This window comes from Hemitrygon akajei, chromosome 3, assembly GCF_048418815.1.
Source record: "Hemitrygon akajei chromosome 3, sHemAka1.3, whole genome shotgun sequence".
In the NCBI taxonomy this organism is placed as follows: Eukaryota; Metazoa; Chordata; class Chondrichthyes; order Myliobatiformes; family Dasyatidae; genus Hemitrygon; species Hemitrygon akajei.
Genome location: NC_133126.1, coordinates 28,820,115 through 28,841,544, shown reverse-complemented (window position 1 = coordinate 28,841,544; position 21,430 = coordinate 28,820,115). Strand labels below are relative to the sequence as shown.

General features: G+C 41.9%; 1 protein-coding gene across 1 annotated transcript in view; it reads left to right on the top strand.

The window, feature by feature from the left end:
* The window catches only part of LOC140724802 (protein jagged-2-like), a 258,587-nt gene that overhangs the window by 195,098 nt on the left and 42,059 nt on the right, over positions 1-21,430 (top strand). Inside the window, 8 exon segments of the mRNA XM_073039432.1 lie at positions 100-146; positions 1,302-1,478; positions 8,680-8,830; positions 10,697-10,861; positions 14,466-14,579; positions 16,282-16,395; positions 19,991-20,104; positions 20,290-20,406. Coding sequence (XP_072895533.1) covers positions 100-146; positions 1,302-1,478; positions 8,680-8,830; positions 10,697-10,861; positions 14,466-14,579; positions 16,282-16,395; positions 19,991-20,104; positions 20,290-20,406 — 999 coding nt within the window.

Sequence of the window (21,430 nt, the reverse complement as noted above, 5' to 3'; positions counted from 1 at the left end):
ATTAAAATGCAGCTAATACTACTGCCTCAGATAACTGGCTTATATGTAATGTGCTTTGAATTGTAGTCTAATTAAGCACAATATGACATTTTCTTTTAGATATTGATAACTGCCATGGACAGTGCCAGAATGGAGCCACCTGCAAGGTACAGAACTGAATTGTCTTTAACAGAACTACACAGAATACACAGGGTACAAAGTCAAAGATAAGTTTATTTTCATATGCACAGATGCAATGAAAATCTTATTGCAACAGAATTAGAGGTGCATGCCATCATATTGTTCAAAGTAAAATTTGTTATCGAAGTACATATGTGTTAGCATATACTTCAGACACTTTTTCTTGCAAATTTACAGGGAAATAATGAAATACAATAGAGATAATGAAAAATTGTGCATGAACATAGACTGACAAGTAACAAATGTGTAGCAAGGACAAATTGTGCAAATAAAGAAAATAAAAAAGCAGCATTAACAAGAAAATCATAAACTAAATATAAATTGACTTCGTATCTACCTGTTATGATCTTGTACTTTATCTTTTAACTGCACTGCTCTCTTTCAGTAGCCATTTCACTTTATTCTTCAATTTTTATTGTTTTCTCTTGTTCTACATCAGTGCATTATGTAATGATTTTATTTGTATGAACAGTGTGCAAGATAAGCTGTTCACTGTTATTTGGTACATGTAACAATAATAAACCAATGTTAAATTATATACAAGTTTTACAAAAGCATAATTATAATTTTAGAAAGTTCATTTTTAGTGCAAAGTAATCAGTGATCATAGTTTTGTTAAACTGTAGTGGTGGTTGGAGTTTACAAAGTGAATGGTTGAAGGGAAGTAGCTGCTAATGAGGGAATTCTGGCTTCTGTACTATTTGCCCAATGGTAACTGCAAAATAATTACATGGCTCGGATGGTAGGGATCTTTGGATGTAGCCTTCTCCGATGTTAGGGAGCGATGTGCCCTTGCTGTATTGGGCAGAGTTCACTACTCTGCAGCTACTTATGTTCTGATATTTCCTTTGTTCTGTGCTTGTTGCTGTATTTATTGCTTTGTTTACTATTGTTATATACTGATTACTTCTGTGAGGTTCACACAAAGAAGGAATTTCATTGCACCCTGGTGTATATGACAATAATCTTAATCTTGAAATCTGGATCAAGGGGTAAAAGGATCTTTGAAGAAGAGGGAGTTTGGTGGGGTTTATGTTCCAAGAATATTGACTGCAGAAGATGTGGTATGTAAAAGGACCTTTATTGATGTTGGTGTGACCTTTTCCTGTTCAATATTTCAGCCCAACAGTGTGCGTGGTTACCAGTGCATCTGCCCACGTGGGATTGTTGGCAGAAACTGCGAGGTTGAAATAAATGAATGTGCCAGTCAGCCATGCCTGAATGAAGGACAATGTCAGGACTTGCTCGGTGGCTTCCGGTGTCACTGTCTGCATGGTTACTCGGGGACCTTCTGTGAGGTGAGAGACCTTGGTGGCGTTCAACTGAAGTACTATACACGTGCATCTGAGCAGTTTGTTGCCCATGCTTGAAGCTGTATTTGTAAGTCAGTGGGTTCTGATGCTGTTGGGTCAGTCATAGTCTTGGAGGAGAAAACTGAAAATCAAAGTACTGCAGCTATTGGAAATCTGAAATAAAATGAGACAGTCAGGCAGTGTGAAGATAGAAACAGAATTAATGTTTCAGGTCCAAGGCCCAGAATCAGGCTAATTATCACTATTATATGTGACAGGAAATCTGTTTTGCAGCATCAGTACAGCGCAGATATAAAAAATATTCTCAATTACAAAATAAGTGTAAAGGAGTAATAAGGTAATGTTCATGGACCATTCAGAAATATGATAACTGAAGGAAAGAAGCTGTTTGTCTTTGGGCTCCTGTCCCTCCTCCGTGGTGGTAGTAATGAGAAGAGGACATGTCCCAGATGGTGAGGTTCCTTAGTGATGGACATTGCCTCCTTGAGGCACTGCCTGTCAAATCTTCATCAGAACTGTGGAAGAGAGGAAACAGTTTAAGGTAGCTGAGTAGGGATGGGTAGTATTTCTGATGGGTTAGATCAGTTGACATAATGTAGCAGTTACAATCGGATTCAACTGCTGTGCCTGTAGAATACGTTGCCAATGGTAAGATTGTGGGACACGTCAAAGAATATACACATGAAGAGGAAAATGGAACCTTTATAAGACAGATGGAAATGTGGTGGAATTGGATATAATCACTGCATTTAAGAGGCACTTAGACACTTGAATGGGCAAGGCATAGAAGGGTACAGATGGAATTAGCATGGATGGACAAAAATGGACATGATGCATTGAAGGACCACACAGTGACTATAATGGTCGACCAGGCGTCAAAAGCTGCTGGAGACACTTGGCAGATTGGGCAGCATCTGTCAAAGTAAAGGAATTGTTGGTGCTTCAGATCGAGACCCTGGAGGTGGTCAGTGAAGGGAAGAGGTGGAGCAAAAATTGGTAAGCAAGAACTGAATCCAGGTGAGGGGGGAGAGTGGAGGTGGAGTCAGGTTAGGGAGAGAGGGTAAATATACTGACAGGCAGGGAGATGATTACTGAAGATGGCTGCAAGTTGTGCTATCAGTTAGCCTTGGCTTGTTCTCTGGTTAAATCAATCAGCATTCCTGCTCTTAGTTTTGTTACTTGGAGTATTGTTCAGTTTTTGGTCGCTTCAATATAGGAAGGACGTGGCAGCTTTAGAGAGGATGCGGAGGAGATTTACCAGATGCTGTATGGACTTGAGAGGATGTCTTGTCAGGACAGGTTCATTGAGCTTTTCTCATTTGAGTATTAGAGTGAAGGAGGATGAGAGGTGATTTGATAGCGGTGTACAAGATAAGAGGCATTGATTGAATGGGCAGCCAGAGATTTTTTTGCAGGGCAGAATTGGCTATTATGAGGGATCATAATTGTAAAATGATTGCAGGACAGTATGGGGGATGAGAAAGGTATTTTATGCAGGGAGTGGTGGGTGCGTGGAACATGCTGCCATGTGTGGTCATAGAGGCACGTACATAAGGGATATTTGAGGTTTTTAGATATGCACATGGATGAAAGAAAAATGGGGGACTGTGGGAGGGAAAGGTTAGATTGATCTGGGAGTAGGTTAAAAGACTGGTACAACATTGTGGCCAAAGGGCCTGTACTGTTCTATGTCCTGAAGTTACTTCCGTTCCCAGCCCAAATGTACATCTATAAGTGCACTGGTAATCCAGTTTCTCAGACACATTTCAAGGGATGAGTAGTACAGTGAAATCTGTATCCTTGGCAAGAATAACCAGTTCAATAGAATGGAGGAAATTGTCACTATAAAGAACGTTGAATGATTTCTCCTCTGGCAAGAAACTCAGATTTTGTTACTTGGCATAGGTAAAGCAGAGAGCCATTGTCTTTGTCCCAGTGTTAGTGTTGAAATGTTTAGTACCGGAGGACATGCATTTAAGGTGAGAGGGGTAATTTCAAAGGAGATGTGTAGGGCCAGTTTTTTTTTAATGCAGAGTGGTGGATGCCTGGAATGTGCTACCAGAGGTGGTGGTTGAGACATATGATAGAGATATTTAGAAGGCTGTTAGTTCTCTAAGAGAAAAGTTCTAAGAGGGGATTAGTTTAATTAGGCATCAGCAGGATGTCTCTTGGATTTGAAGACGTGCTATAAGAAGAGGTTGGATAAACTTGGGTTATTTTCTCTGGAGTGGTGGAGGCTGTGGGGAAATCTGATAGAAGTTCATAAGATTATGTGGGGCATAGATAAAGTAGACAGTTGCTCTTTTTCCCAGAGTCAAAAAGTTTAATACGAAAGGGACTGAATTTAATGTGAGAGGGGTTAAGTTCTAAGGAGATGTATGGGACAAGTTTTGTTTTTACACAGTTGCAAGTGCCTGAATTGAGCTGCCCTGGGTGGTGGTGGAGGTAAATAAATGCTTTCAGGAGGCTCTTGGACGTGCAGGAATTAGAACAATACTTCCTTGTGTGGACAGAAGGAATTAGTTTAGTTGGGTATTTAATTATTAATTTAATTTATTTGGCACAGCATTGTGGGCTGAAGGGTGTAATCCTGTGCTGTGTTCTAAATGATGGCCGATCAACACATTTTACTATGTTTCAATGTATGTATCTGAGTCTCACATATGAGGTGAGATGAAACCTTAGAGTGTAGCACAGAGACTGGACAGCAAGCATAGTGTGTACTCTGTGCTGGACTTTCTCAAAAACTACTGGTCAGATGTGTGAATATTTGTCTATTGACAGCTGTCACTGTTTGTTTTATGCATTATTCCATTTGATCACCTTCCTAATACCAAAGCTATTGCATTTATATATAAGTACACTGATTAGATAAACTTTGTCACTTGTACATTGAAACATACAGCAGAATGCGTTGTTTGTGTTGAATTGAATCAGCAAAGATGTGTTGGGGACACCCGGTGAGTGTCACCATGCTTCCAGCGCCATCATGGCATGCCCACTACTCACTAACCTAATCATACATCTTTGGAATGTAGGAAGAAACCAGATCACCCAGAGGAAACCCGTGAGTTCACAGGGAGAAGGTACGAACTTCTTACAGACAGCGGCAGGAGTTGACCTTACAGCTGAAATTGTAATAGTGTTATGCTACCCCTTGTCCCCAGTTTATAAGCTGCAAGGACCCCTGTGTGATTATCATAGGGAGGTTATCAGACTATTGATTATAAGAGAAATGCTTCCAGCTTCCTGGTATTCAGTGAAACTGAAAGTCGCTGGTAAAACTTGGGAGGGTGTTATTGGAGTGGTGGCAAGAATTGGCAATGCATTCTATCTAGTAACTAGGGAATCTGGATCACATTTCCTTGGCCCTGATGTGCCAGCATGCAAACTGCCATTCACTAGAGGAAGGGAAACTGCCAGCAGAGGAAACAAATGCAACTGTATGATACTGAAGTTCGATAGGCAGCTCTTATTTATCTTCAGTTGCTTTAATATGCAAATCTCTCTTGATTGTGGATTTTAAACACTGACTTCTCTTTCATAGAACATAGAATAGTTCAGGCCCTTTGGCCCATGATGTTGTGCTGACCTTTTGATCTACTCTTAAATCAATCTAACCCTTCCCTTTCACGTAGCCCTGCATTATTTTTCTTGTCATTCATGTGCCTATCTAAGAGCTTCTTAAATATACCAAGTGCATCTGCCTCTATAACTACCTCTGGCAGGGTATTCCACACACCCATCACTCTCTGTGTGGGGAAAGAAAACCTAACTATAATATCCTCCCATACTTTCCTCCAGTCACCTTAAAATTAAGACACCTCTGGCTGTCCACACGATCTGTGCTTCTTACCATCTTGTACACCTCTATCTAGTCACCTCTCATCCTCCTTCACTGCAAAGAGAAGAGCCCTAACTCTCTCAACCTATCCTCATAAGACATGCTGTCCGGGCAGTATCCTGGTAAATCTCCTCAGCACCCTCTCGAAAGCTTCCACATCCTTCCTATAATGAGGCAACCGGAACTGAACACAATACTCCCAAGTGTGGACCAGCCAGTTTTATTGAGCTGCACTATTACCTTGTGATTCTTGAATTCTGCCCACCATCTCATGAAGGCTAACACACCAGACATCATCTTGAGAACCCGATCAACTTGCACCGCAACTTTGAGGGATGTGTAGATGGCTCCGGTTTCCTCCCACATCCCAAAGATGTACTGGTTAGGGTTAGTAAGTTGTGGGCATGCTACGTTGACACAGGAAGCACGGCTACACTTGCAGTCAGCACATCCTTAGACTGTTGGTTTCACTGTATGTACGTGTGACAAATAAAGCTCATTTTTAATCTTTAATTTTTTTAATCTCAAAGAAATGGTGAAATAATATTTAAAATTTATCCAAAATCCCTTGACTTTCAAGGCTGTTGCTTCCATTGAGTCTGTTCCAGCACCTAGTCCAGAAATCTCATCAGATTTACTACCCTCTGTTGAACGCTATTGTAGCTCTGCCCCACTGTTTCTGATTTCTCTTAACTGTGACGATCAACCCAGCAACCACTGCTTTCACTGACAGTTCTACACTTTCACCACTGTTTGAGTGACAAAGATCATTTTTCACTCTTGGCCCATAACCTCTAGTTCTAGTCTCACCCAACCTCTGTGGAAAAAGCTTGCTTGCATTTACCCTAATTATACCCCTCATAATTTTGCGTACCTGTATCAAATAAAAACTAAGACCTTAAGATGTAGGAGCAGAATTAGGCTATTTGGCCCATCGAGTCTGCTCACGGCTGATTTGTCAACCCCATTTTCCTGCCTTCTCCCCATAACCATTAACACCTTGACTAATCAAGAACCTATCAACCTCTGCTTTAAATGTACTCAATGACCTGGCTTCCACAGTCACCTATTCAATGAATTCCACAGATTCACTACTCTCTGGCCTATTTTGACATGTGCTTGCAAATACCCCGAAATCTCATCCTTAATAATGGACTCCAACACCTTACCAATCACTGAAGTCAGGCAAAATGGCCTATAATTTCCTTTCTTCTGCCTCCTCCCTCCCCCTTAAAAAGTACAGTGACATTTGCAATTTTCCAGTCCTCTGAAAAATCCAGAATGTAGTGATTCTTGAAAGATCATTACTAATGCCTCCACAATCTCTTTAGCCACTTCTTTCAGAATACTGGGGTGTTGTCCATCTGCTCCATGCGACTTATCTAACTTCAGACTTTTAAGCATTCCAAGTACCATCTTCTTAGTAATAGCAACTGCACTCTCCTCTGCCCCCTGACACTTGAACTTCTGGCATACTGCTAGTGTCTTCCACAGTGAAGACTCACGTAAAATCCCATGTACATTTGTCCACCATTTCTTTGTCTCTTGCCCACCCCCCCCCCCCCCCCCCCCCCCCCCGGCTACCTCTCCAGCATCATTTTTAGTGGTCCGATATTGACTCTCACCTCTCAATAGAAATCAAAAAAAGTGAGGCAGAGTAAGGAAATTGTAGGCCAGTTAGTCTGGACTCAATGGTTGAGTCCATTATTAAGGTTGTGTTTCGGGTTACTTGGAGGTGCATGGTAAAGTAGGCCAAATACATCATTGTTTCTTTGAGGGAAAATCTTGCCTGACAAATCTGTTGGAGTTCTTTGAAGAAATAACAAGCAGGATAGATGAAGGAGAATTGGTGGATGGTGTGTACTTGGATTTTCGGAAGGCCTTTGACAAGGTGCCACACATGAGGCTGCTTAATAGGATAAGAGGCTATGTATGGTATTACAGGAGAGGTACTAGTATAGATAGCATAGATAGTACTAGCATTGGCTGATTGGCAGGAGGCAAAGAGTGAGAACAAAGAGAGCCTTTTCCGGTTGGCTGTTGGTAACTGGTGATGTTCTATAGGTGTCAGAGTTGGGACAGCTTTTTTATGTTAATTTGGACAATGGAATTGTTGGCTTTTTGGCCAAGTTTGCAGACGGTACAAAGATAACTGGAGGAGCAGGTAGTGTTGAGGAAAACAGCAAGGCTGCAGAAAGACTTGGACCGATTAGGAGAACAAGCAACGAAGTGGAAAATGAAATATTGTCAGGAAGTGTATGGTCATGTACTTTGACAGAAAGAACAAAAATGTAGACTTTTTTAAATGGGCAGAAAATTCAAAAATTAGAGTTGCAAAGGAACTTGGGAGTCCTTGTGCAGAATTGTATTTGGAGTAGATTAAAAGGTCAGTACAACATTGTAGGCTGAAGGGCCTGTACTGTACTATAACGTTCTGTGTTAAATCTTCCGAGTCCTCTCTCAAGCATCTATATTCTTCCTAAGAATGCTGATGTAATAGCCCTAGGCTGTGTTTCATTCAGGTTCAATATAACCTCTCTGCTTACATCCCTTGTCTCTAGTTAAAAATACCAACATTCAATTCATTTTGTTAATTGCTAGCTCAATGCAGCCTGCTGTGTTCCAGAATTGGTGTACCCATACGTTCTGTTGCTGCCAACTCTTCTGAGTGGTGTCAGTTAGCCTGTGCCTTTGTTCTTCTCACCAGAGTGAATTACTCCTCATCCCTCTTCACTAAGTTCCTTCCACTTGTTCCTTCAGCTGTTAAATACACTTCCAATTTTATGTTATCTACTAGCACTGTACTGAAGGCTGTAATGGTCTCTGGAGCTGATTATTAAACAGGGTAGTGCCAGTTCTGAGTATTTTCAGATTGAAATGCAATTTGTTTTATCAGAAACAATTTTTGATTTACAGTATCTGCCTTTGTGTGATGTCACTATCCCAGTTAGTCTTCAGCTGCAATTGACCTCACAGAAACCTCTCCTTGAGAAGCAAAGGTGACAGCTTCAAACTCTAAGCTTTGCTGAAGAGCTGCTGGTTTAAATGAATAAACAGTTGATAATACAGGACTTTCAATCCCTGTATATTTTAGGTGGGGTTCAGTGAGGACAACAATCTAATTCTGACTAAGTATGCTGGGGTCTAGAATAGCGCTGGGTCTAAAAGGACAGTGACATCTAGAATGGGACTGAGGTCTGTCTTTGGAATCAAGAGGAGTTTCTACTGTGTTCCTGATGATAATTACAGAAGTTGCTTTGTAGGATGCAAAAGGTGGTAAGTTTGTGTGTTCTACTGCAACGTCTTTATTCTGCTCAATGACATTTGCCTCTCCTCTTCCAGAAGAAGATCAACTTCTGTGATCCCAGCCCATGCCAGAACGGTGCCAAGTGCTACATCCTTGGGGATGATTACTACTGTGCCTGTCCTGAGGACTATGAAGGGAAGAACTGCTCACTTCTGAAGGATCACTGCAGATCTGCTCCTTGCCAAGGTAGATTTTTGATTCAGATTCATTTATGCACATCAAAACATACAGTGAAATGCACCATTTGTATTCATAATCAATACACCCAAGGATGTGCCAGTGTTGCCGTGTATTCTGGTGACAACATAGTATGCCCACAGTGTTCAGCAGAACAACACAAACAGCACAGAAGCAACAAAAAAAGACCCTTTCCCATCCACTGTTATGCATATACAGGCCTCAAACCCCAGGACAGGCTGCCTCAAGGCCTTCAGCCTTCTGTTCCTGGCCCAGACTTGCAGACATCGGGCCTCTATCTGCCAGACACGCCAATCCACGTGGTTTGACCTCCAGACTTGCTGACTTCGGTCTTCGAATTTCAGGTTTCAACTTCTAGACTCAACAGCTTCCATTAGTCTTGCCCTCACTGACTTGGAGACTCACCGACTCTTGCCGACCTGGTGGCAGGGTAGTGGTGGAGGGTGGGGTTGGTGTTGTCACAAGCCCTCGTTCTCAGAACTGACGCAGGACCTCCATAGACATCACAGCTCACGCCATTTTGACCAGAAAATTCAGCTGTCACCCTCCTGCTCCACTCTAAAGAGCTGAACGTGACTCAGTCTTACATTACAGTGTACTGATGAGAGAGTGTCAAGCCGTTACATGTGCTATCTGACTCATGAAGCTGTGGTCCCAACCACACTCGGATGTTGGTTGAAGAACAGACAGGCACCTTTCCCCAGCGTCCTGCAAATAATGTGATCATGATGTTATTTGGGTAAACCAGAAAAGCAAAGACAACTCTCATGACGTGGATGTGGCATTCATGTTGACATGGAAAGCTTTCTTTGTGGATATCCAAAGATCAAAGGTCTCATTGAGGAACGTCTAACTCTTGCCAGTTTTTTGAAGGAAAAATCATCAGTTTGAAAAAAAAACATTTTTAACAAAGAAACGGGATGCAGATGAAGATGTACATCAAAAATATTGGGGGAAATCCTTGTCATTTTACCAGTATTCAAAAGTATTTTATTTGGAGTCTAAATAAAAATAAATTTAAAAAAAATTAAACAAGGGGTCATAACTATAAGGTAAAAGGCCAGATATTTAAAGCTGAGGAGTGTAGACATTCCTTCTCATGAAGGTAATTGGTGGGATGTCAGAGGTAAGTTGCACAGAGTGGTGGATGCATGGAATGCCCTGCCAGGGATGTTGGTAGAGGCAGATATACTCGAGACATTTGTGCGCATGAATGACCGAAAAAAGGAGGGCTAAGTGAGAGGGAAGGGTTAGATAGATTTTAAAGTAATTTGAATGGTCAGCAGTATATTGTGGGTTGGAAGGCCTGTACTGTTCTATGAAGGGTAGTGTATCTCTGAAATTCTCTGCCCTGCTGGTACTGGAAGCTGAATCATTAGAAGTATTAAAAGTGGAGGTGGATAAATATTTTATAGATCAAGGAATAGAGATCTGGCATAGAAGTGGAGTTGAGACCAGCATAGATTAGTAATAATCATATTGACAGTGGGGAACACTTGTGGGGTCAGTAGCCTACTCTTGCTCCTAGTATCTTGTGCCAGTATCCATACTACATTACTCTGACTCTTAAGTGATTATGCAGAACACAGATGCGCTCTGCCTTTCATAATCTTTAAACTTATATCTTGTCATCTCTATCAAGTTGCCTCCTTCAGTCCAAAGAGAAAAACCCTAGCTCGCTCAGTGTATCTTCATAAGATATGCTCCCTATTCCAGGTAGCATCCTGGTAAATCTCCTCTGCACCTCCTCTAGAGCTTCCATCATCCTTCCATAATGAGGTGAGCAGAACCAAACACGATACTCCAAGTGTGTTTAACCAAAGCTTTATAGAGCTGATATTTTCCATTTTACAGTGATTGACAGCTGCACTGTGGCGATCTCCAGCAACAGCAGTGAGGGTGGAGTCCGCTTAATATCATCCAATGTCTGTGGTCCACGGGGTACCTGCATCAGTCAGCCTGGTGGGAACTTCACGTGTGCCTGTAATCGGGGGTTTGCCGGGATGTATTGCCATGAAAGTAAGTCAAGAACCCGTCTAAATGTCGAGATGACAGTTGATGTTTTTGCATTGAGCTGTGGGGCGTGTGGGGAGGAGTTTTATAGTCACGGAGTGATGATGTACTGAAACTGACCCTTCGGCCACTGCGTCTGTGCTGACCATTACCCACACATTTGCATTCAGATTCTGGTTGAAATGTATTTATCACAGCCCACTGAAACATACAGTGAAGTGCATCATCTCCATCAAAAACCAACACAATTCAAGTGCTGACGGAAGCCTGCAAGGATCTCCACGTGTTCTGGCACCGACATAGCATACAACACAAGTAGGAACAACAACAAAAAAAAACAACAGCAAAACAAATCAATGTCTGTCTCTGTCTCTCTCCCCCCCACTCCGGCCAGACACACAGACAGGCAGGCCTCAAACCCCTGGACACTGATTAACATTGGTCTCAGTTTTGCTCCCCCCGCCTTGTGCAGCTGGATCCTAGACTTCCTATGGGATCGCTGACAGGTGGTAAAGATGAGCTCCCTCGCCTCTGACCGTCAACACAGGTGCCCCTCAGGGTTGTGTCCCGAGTCCCCTCCTCTTCTCCCTTTACACACATGACTGTGTTGCCACACACAGCTCCAATAAGCTGATCAAATTTGCAGATGACGTGACATTAATCGCCCTTATTTCTAGCGGTGATGAGACAGCCTACAGAGGGAGAGGTTGACACCCTGACACAGTGGTGCCAAGATAACATCCTCTCCCTCAATGTCCAAAAAACAAAAGAGCTGATTGTGGATTATAGGAGGAACGGAGACACACTCACCTCGATCAGTTAAGAGGGTGAGTAGTTTCAAGTTCCTCGGTATACACATCACCGAAGATCTTGCCTGGACTGTACACACCAGCTGCCTGGCAAAATAACACAACAGCATCCCTTCCACATTGGGCAACTAAAGAAGTTCAACATGAGCCCCCAAATCCTCAAGAATAGCGCACTATTGAGAGCATCATGACTGACTGTATCACCACTGGTACAGGAACTGCACCAACCTTGATCACTGGGCACTGCAGAGAGTGGTACAGACAGCCCAGTGCATCTGTGGACATGAACTTCCCTCATTGAGGGCATTTATAGCAGCAGGTGCAGAAAGAAGGCCTGGAAGATAATTTGGGACACCACTCACCCCAACCATTAACTGTTTGAACTGCTTCCGTCTGGCAAGCTGTACTGCAGCATTAAAACCAGGACCAACAGACTATGGGACAGTTTCTTTCTACAAGCCATTAGACTTATGCACATACATGAACATTGCGACAGAATCATAATGCAAAGATATTTACTCCCTCACGTTGTGGGATGGATGTAAGGTTTAAATAAATTTAAATTCATTCCCATCAACTGCCCCGGATTCTACCCCTTGCCCACACTGGTGGTAATTTAGAGCAGGATTTGGGAGGAAACCCATGACCACTGGAAAAAATGTGCAACTTCCACACAGACAGCTCTGGAGGTCAAAGTCAAGTTTATTGTCATGTACACAAGTACATCTGCCCTGCACTCTATGTACCTATCCAAGTGGTTCTTAAATGATACTTTTGTACCTGCCTCAATCACTTTCTCTGGCAGCTTGTTACGTGTACTCGCCACTCTGTGTGGTAAAAGATGTCCTCAGGTCCCTTCTCACCTTAAACCTACTCTACGTAGTTGTGTAGTCCACTACACTGAGGACTGTTACCAAATTATGCATGTTATCACATACTACCTTAAAGTATGGCACTTGTAAGAAAAAAAGAAATTCAATAGAATTTACAAAAAGGTATACATAAAAAGTTACAAACAATCAGTGTTACCACTTTTGTAAATAAAAGTAATGATACTGAGAACATGAGTTGTAAAGAGTCCTGGAAAGTGAGTCTGTGGGTCGTAGAATCAGTACTGGGTAGTGGTACATTGCTGCTGCCTTTTGGGTTCAGAAGCAGCCCATTCAGCCCAGTACAGACACTGATTGACACTATTCTTACACGGAACATAGAACATCACAGCACAGTACAGGCCCTTTGGCCCATGATGTTCTGACTTTTTAGCCAACCCTCAGATCAACTTATTCCTTCCCGTCTACATAACCCTCCATTTTTCTATCATTCATGTGCCTACCTAATACTTCCCTAATGCATCTGCCAATACCGTCACCCCTGGCAGGGTGTTCCATGCACCCACCACTCTCTGTGCTAAGAACTCTTCTCTGGCATCCTTCCTATACTTTCCTCCAATCATCTTAAAATATGCCCTCTTAGTGTTGGCCATTTCTGCCTTAGGCAAAAGGTCTCTGGCTGTCTACTTGATCTCTGCCTTTTATTATCTTGTGCATCTCTAAGTCACCTCTCATCTTCCTTCACTCCAAAGAGAAAAGCCCTAGCTGGCTTAACCTGTTGTCTTAAGACCTGCTCTGTAATCTAGCCATAATCCTAGTAAATCTCTGCACCACCTTTGAAGCTTCCACATCCTTCCTAAAATGAGGCAACCAGAAATGAACACAATATTCCAAGTTTGGTCTAGCCAGGATCTTATGGAATTGCAACATTGTCTTGCAGCTCTTGAACTCATTCCCCTGACTAATAAGTGCCAACATACTGTACACTTCCTTAACTATCCTATCATCTTGCGTGGTTAACTTTGAGGGTTACATGATCTACCCTGTAATCTACCTTCAAGTTTGACCTATCTATCAAAGTGAATCACTTCACTTTTCCAGATTGAACTCCCATCTGCCACTTCTCAGCCCAGCTCTGTATCCTGTTAATGTCAGGTTACGCCCTTCAACAACCCTTCACACTATCCATCAACCTTCGTGTCATCTGCAAACATACTAACATGCATTTCAACTGGTCCTATTAGATTCATTCTCCCCACATTCTCATCATCTCCCCCATCTCCAGATTTAACCCTTCATCTGCATGCTAGTAGCAATTTATAATGGTTGATTAACTTGCCTAACTGCTTGTCTTTGGGTTGCGAGAGGGAACAGGAGCAAATGAGGGACAACTGTGTGAATTACTGAATAATAGTGTTCCATTCTTGGAATTTTAGCCTCTTACATTAGGTTTATTTGAATGAGTTTAACTGTGCTAATTCAAAGCAGTACTGGGCTATTCATCTTGTCATTCACCCCAAAGCAATCGGGGATCATTTCCAGCTGTCATCTGTAAGAAATTTGTATGTTCTCCCTGTGACCATGTGAGATTCCTCCTATATCTTAGAAGAACTATACAGCCAGTCTTTCCACTGTGAAGATGAAACATTGGCTTTATTTGTCACATATACATTGAAACGTATAGTGAAATGCATCATTTGTATCAACAACCAACGCAGTCCAAGGATGTGTTGGGGGCAGCCTGCAAGTGTCACCATGTTTTTGGCATCAACATGGTATACTTGCAAATTACTAATCCTAACCTGTATGTTTGTGGAATGTAGAAGGAAACAGAAACACCTGGAGGAAACTCGTGTGACCAAGGGGAGAATGTACAAATTCCTTACAGCAGTGGGAATTGAACCCTGATAACTGGCTATGCTACTGTATTGCCTAAATTCCAGCAGTAATTTACAATTGCTTTTCCTTTAGATATCAATGATTGCATAGCGAACCGGTGTAAGAATGGGGGCACATGTATCGATGGAGTGGACTCCTTCCACTGTATTTGCCCTGATGGTTGGGAAGGAGAACTTTGTGAAATTGGTGAGTGATGAACATTTCTGTTGTGTTAGTTACTGGCGCTTTCCTACTTACCAGTGGCTAACTTGTGCAAGCTTTTAGAAGACCATTTGGATTGATTTTCTAGTTGCTATTGGGATTCAGCTGGTCTGACTGGTGTAAATTATTTGTCACAGCAAATATGTATGGGCCCCTCACTGTAACTGAAGCCAGTGGTATGCATTACCATTTAAAGATGGAGAAAATCAGGAAGTTATGTTTCTCTAGTGACTGGAATTTACAGGCTCGTTGCCAGTAATAAGTGGCAACAAATTTGTGCATTACAGGATTTAGTTTTATTTGTCACTTGTACATCAAAACATGCATAGAAATGTGTTGTTTGCATCTGCAACCAACATGGACAGCCTGCAAGAATCGTCATGCTTCTGCTGCCAACATACAGTAGTATAGCCATAATTCACTAACCTCTGATTGCTTTGCTACTGGTGCTGTGTTAAAACACATGGTTTTTGAAGTAACTACAGGGATAAGGTGGTAGTGGTGGTTCAAGTTGTTTGTTAAGTTCCCAAGCTGGGTTCTTTTGTCCTCTGAATCAAATTTGTCATCACTGATTTGTATGGCATAAAATCTGTTGTTTTGCAGCAGCTATACAGTGCAAGGACCTAAATTTACTATAATTACAGAAATAAAAAATGCAATGAAACAAGTGGTGAGGTAGTGTTCATGGTCCATTCAGAAATCTGATGGTGCAGGAGAAAAAGCTGTTTCTAAAATATGTGTGAACTACTTCCCTGATATTAGTAACACAAAGGGGGCATGTCACATGTGGTGAGGATTCTTTTGTGATGGATGTTGCCTCCTTGAGTCACTGGCTCTCGAAGATGTCTTCGATGGGGGAGTGGGTTGTGCCCATGCTGGAGCTGGCTGAGTCTACAGCCCTTTGCTGCATTGGATCCACCTTCCCAGATGGTGATGCAACCAGTCAGAATGTTCTCCATGGTACATCTGTAGAAATCTGCTAGAGCACTGCATCCACATTCTATGGATGATGCAATACCAAGGGCCCTGTGTAGCATCTCCGTTGAAGGGAGATCGCCCTAGTAATCGAGGGACTCATGCTGGTGAGGCACATTATCAGGTCGCCTTCACCTTGCTGCTTATGGAAGCCTAGTTTCCTACAATATCAACTATAAAGCTCTTTGGGACATCCTGAAGTTGTAAAGCATATATGTCAAACTCAAGGCCCGCGGTGGAATTATCTTTGGCCCGCGAGATAATATCTAATTACTATTAAAGCTGGCCCCAGTAATCGAAGCGCCTATGGCGTATGATATGGCTAATGCTGAGTTTATTCAGGTACCAGGTTTTCAGGGTTTTTAGTGTTTATTCGGCAGTCTTCTTCATAAGAAACGGAATTTGTAAAGTGAAACAGTTTGTAGTTATAGCAGAGACTGAGACACATGAGAGCAGGCTGAAAAAACGGAGGCAACGAAAGCTGCGTTCGCACGCGTCCGACTGATCCGGCCCGCATGAAGCTGCATTTTGCTCAATCCGGCCCATGACCTAAAATGAGTGTGACACCCCTGTTTAAAGGATTTGATGTATATACCAGACTGAAATATAGAAAAATGAAATATATAGTGACTTAATTCTGGTTGTTTCACTCTGTTTAATAATAAACTGGTGCACTGGTTAAGGTTTATGGTCTTTTTGTTTCCTCCTGTAGATGTTAATGACTGCAGCCCCAACCCTTGTCTCAATGGGGGCCGTTGTGTGGATGGACTCAACGATTTCCACTGTGAATGCACCAATAACTGGAAAGGAAAAACCTGCCACTCCAGTAAGTGGTCAGCCTGTCTATGGAGCTTATTTTCATTTCTCAGTGCCTTGGTAAGGCAGCCAACATAATTAAAGACCCCACCTACCCCAGCTTCTACTCCATTGTAATATGACTATTAAATGGTTCCCTTGAATGATAAGATGGACATGTGACCTCACAACCTGCCTTGTTATTATTTTGCACTTTATTGTTTACCCACACTCTGCTTTCTTTATAACTGCAACACTTTATTCTGCATTATTACTGTTTTCTGCTGTTCAGTCTCAGTGCACTGTGTAATGATTTGATCTCTATAAACAGGCAAATGTTTCACTGTATCACATACATTACAATAATAAACCAATTCCAGTTCTGATGAATGTGGTGCGTGCTTGTCCTATCTCCTCTCTCCCTCTTAGAGCATTTATTTAAATTGAAACATTGGGTTATTGCTGCCACTTGTCCAGAGATACAGTGAAAAAATTGGTTACAACAGTGCATTGAGATAGTGCAAGGGAAAGCAGTGGCAGAATGCAGAATAATGTGTAAATGCTACAACGAAAGTGCAATGCAGACAAGACAATAAGGTGCAAGGCCATAATGGGTTAGATTGTGAGCTCAAAGTCCATCTTAACATACTAGGGGACCATATGTTATCTTTTAACAGCAGGGTGGAAGTTGTCTTTGAGCCTGGTGGTATGTGCTTTCAGGCTTTTGTATCTTTCCAATGGGAGAGGGGAGAAGAGAAATGTCCGTGGTGGGAGGGGTATTTGATTTTGCTTCCTCTGCCTAAGCAGCAAAAGTCCCCAGTGGTGATTGACTCCACATTTAACAAAATGATATGTTGCATATTTCCATGAGCTCATCTTCTGTTTTACCCCTCCCTAATTCTAACCTGCTGCAGCGCCAGAATCCCTTAATATCTGCATGTACTGTAGATGATGGAATTCTGAACCACAACAGCAATGGAAAGAGGCATTTCAAGTCAATGAACCACTTACGTTCTCCCCTCATGCTCAGCCCTTTTCTTTCTTTCCCATTGCTATCAATGTAGCCCCAACCCATCCCCATAGCTTCTATTTTCCATATATCTGCCCTTGCTTCATTCATCACCCCTTCCCCCCACACCCCTGACACAATGGTTCCCCTAGTCCTGGTCTACTCTCTTATCAGCCCGAGTACCTAATGTATCATTTTTCACCACTTCTGTCATCTCCAACAGGATCTTACCACAGGCATATCTTGCCTGCCTCTCCCCTCTCTGCTTTCCACAGGAATTGCTCTCGTCATGGCTCACTTGCCCACTCATCCCTCTCCTGTGATCCTTCCTCCAGATATTTATCCCTGCTATCACACTAAATATTACACCAGCACCTTCATCTGGACTGGCGAGGGAGGTGCTGAGGGTTCTCAACCTGAAACATGGACTGTCCCTTTCCCTCCATAGATGCTGCCTGACCCACTGTATTTTGCATGTTGCTCCAGATTTCCAGCATCTGCAGTTTCTGGTATCTTTTTTTTCTTACAATTGCTCCCTTTCTGTAGTAGGCACAGACTAAACTCCCTGAACCTCTGTCAATTTCATCTCCATTAACTCAGGCCTAGCTTTCAGTCAGATCTCCATTGGTCTGGTATCAAATGTAATATTGCTAGAAACTAAAGATACTGAAACTCTTAAGTCAGGCAGGATCTGTAGGGGAAACAGTAAACATTGCAGGCTGAAGATTTCTCATTACAACTGGAAAAAGAGAAAGGTAATTATAGATTGCAGAAAAAGGTGGGAGAAGAATGAATTGAATTATTATTCCTGTGGTATGTCTTTAAAAGGTATTTTAAATGTTTAAAAGATTTGTGGATAGGTACTGTATACACAAAGGAGTGTTTTAAAAGGATATGGGATCAGTTCTGGGTGGACATGGATGAGTTGAGCTGAAGGGCCTGTTTCCATGAACTCTCCAGATGAGATCAGGTGAAATGGGTTAATGGGACAGGGTGATTGGGTAGCATAGTAACATAACCCTTTCCCGTGTCAGGATTGAGGTCCAATTTCCACCACTGTCTGCAAGGAGTTTGTATACATCCCCCAAAGGTATCTCGTTTAGTAAGGACTAACAAGTTGTCGGCATGCAATGTTGGTGGCAGAAGCACGGCGACACTTGCAGGCTGCCCCCCAGCACATCCTTCGACTGTGTTGGTCATTGATGCAAACAGTGCATTTCATTCCATGTTCCAATGTTTTCATATACGTGTGACAAATAAAGCAATGTGCACACGTACGCACATGTGCATGCATACACACACATTCTCTCTCTGTATATATGTGTATATCTATATGTGCGTGTATTGTATGTACATACACACACATACATGCACGATAATATATTCATACTACCGTAGATTCCGGACTACAGAGCGCACCTGATTAAAAGCCGCTGGCTCTAATTTTAGAAATAAAATCAATTTTTTACTTGTAAAGGCCGCACCGGATTTTCGGCCGCATGTGTCCCACGTTGTAATATGAGATATTTACACAGAAAGATATTACACGTGAGGATTTTTTAACTTTTAATTAAATCCATATGGTAACAAAAACAAATACATATTGCAAATGCTTTTTTTCGAACCGTGCCCGTAACGCGGCTACTTTTAAATATACGTTGCGTATACTTCTTTACTGAACAACATTCCAATATCTCCTAACGACTGGTAAAAAATATATATACTGCAGCCTACCAGGAAAAGTTATTGATCGCCTTTAACTTAAAAGCAGCGTTTTCGCTCCGCCGTCCCGTTTATCGCAAACGGCATTTAAAAGCAGCGTTCGCTCAGATCCAAAGCCGCTCGCGTAATGTGCTCCCCCCCTCCTTTCCGTTTATCGCAAACTGGCATTTTTCCCACAAGACGCGGCGAAACCGGGTGTGACGTCATAGCATCCCACGATGTAGTACAGAAAACAAATATAGTTAAAACTCTTCTAACTTTAACTAGAAAATGAATTACTAAGCGAAAATATTATAAACTAAATAACTGCCATAAAGGCAGCACAATGCTTTTCTTCGAGTGTTTTCCATGTTGATGAGGGTGAGTACAAATGACTGATTTACAATAATTTAATTGTGAAAGTGCGCTTGATTTATCGTACAATTTCATTGGACCTCTGTGAACTACTCATCAATTTTATTGGTCTACTGTTATGAGGCAAAATGTTTACAAGGCGGCATGAAAAAAATCATGTATTAGCCGCTCCGTTTTAAAGGCCGCAAAGTTCAAAGCTGTTCAAAATGTGGGAAAAAAGTAGCGGCTTAAAATCCGGAATCTACGGTATATCCAGTGTATGGATTTATTTTATTTGTATAGCCTACCTTTTGTACATTGGCTGTTTCTGAGTCTTTGTGCATTGTTTTCATAAACTCTATTGTATTTCTTTAACTTTCAGTAAGTGCCTGTAAGAAAGTGAATCTTGGGGTACTATATAGAAACTTATATGTACTTTGATAATAGATTTTACTTTGAACTTCGGTTGTTGTACTATATTAGAAGTGCTCCATAAGTAGAAACCATTGACTTGTCTTCAACACCTTCACTGTTCAGTTGTGCAGCCTTTCTGTTTCCACAGGGGAGAACCAGTGTGACGGAAATACTTGCAGTAACGGAGGCACATGTTATGATGTGGGAGATACCTTTCGATGTGTATGTGTGCCAGAGTGGGATGGCAGTACCTGCAATCTTGGTGAGTTCTTCTTTAAGTAATTTTGCAGGAAGTTCTGTCCAGAGAACATCTTCCTGCTTCAGTTACCGATGCAACTGTTAATCATTCCACAAAATGTGCTGTCCTATGCACCATTCCTTCCATGTAAGGTGGTTGGTTTGGCTTCTATTGCACAAGACTTGACTAGTGCACTTCCTGTGTTTCAGCTAAGAATAGCAGTTGTATCCCCAACCCTTGCCAGAATGGAGGGACATGTGTGGGCAATGGAGATACCTTCACCTGTGTCTGCAAAGAGGGATGGGAAGGACCCAGCTGCACTCAGAGTAAGTTAAATTATCTATGTGTCCATCAAATTCACTACTCTTGTGTGTCTTCTTGAAGCCTGTTTGGTATTTGTGGGCCTGGCTATACCCAATAAGAATGGTTTGTTCTGGAGGCTATGTTTGAGAGTTGAATGTTCCTTGGGATGCCTGGGCAAACACCCTATCGAAAGCATGTGCCACCAGGCTAAGGACAGCTTCTACATTCCCATTACAAGACCCTAGAATATTAAGAAGACTCGTGACCTTGCAATCTATCTCATCATGGCCTTGCACCATTATTATTGTTTACCTACACTGCACTTTCTCTGTAACTGTAACACTTCATTGTGTACTGTTATTATTTTTCCTTGTTCTACCTCATTGCACTGTAATGAATAGATCTGTATGAACAATATGCAAGACAAACTTTTCATTGTATCTCAGTACATAGGAATAACTCAATTTTAACTTCATTATCCAACTGGTTTGACATATCATCAGAATATAACTGCCCCAGGAGAAGTAAAGGACTGCAGTACTTGAATTGGCCCTGAAACGTCCTAGTTGTATATCCATGTAATGACTGCAGAATTCCATGGGATCCTTTGCATTCTCCTGGAGAGTTTGAAAACAAGTTCTTGGTCATCTGCACTAATATCAGCATTGACATTAAACCAAAAGGCTTTGTGGCCAATGTTGCAAAAGATACAAAGATAGGTGAGGGAACAGTTAGTGTTGAATAAACAGGGAGTCTGCAGGAGGACTTGGACGGATTCGAAGAATGAGCAAAGAAGCGGCAAATGGAATATAATTTAGGGAAGTGTATGGCCATGCACTTTGGTAGATGGAATAAAGGCGTGATCTTGGGAGTCCACATGCAGGATTCCCAGAAGGTTAGCTTGCATGTTGAATTAGTCATAGGAAAGGCAAATGCAATGTTAACCTTTTATTTCTAGAGGACTAATCAAGAACCTATCAACCTCTGCTTTAAGTATACTATGCAAGGTCATCGAAGTTTATTCTGCTCTTATTACTTAAGTTTTTA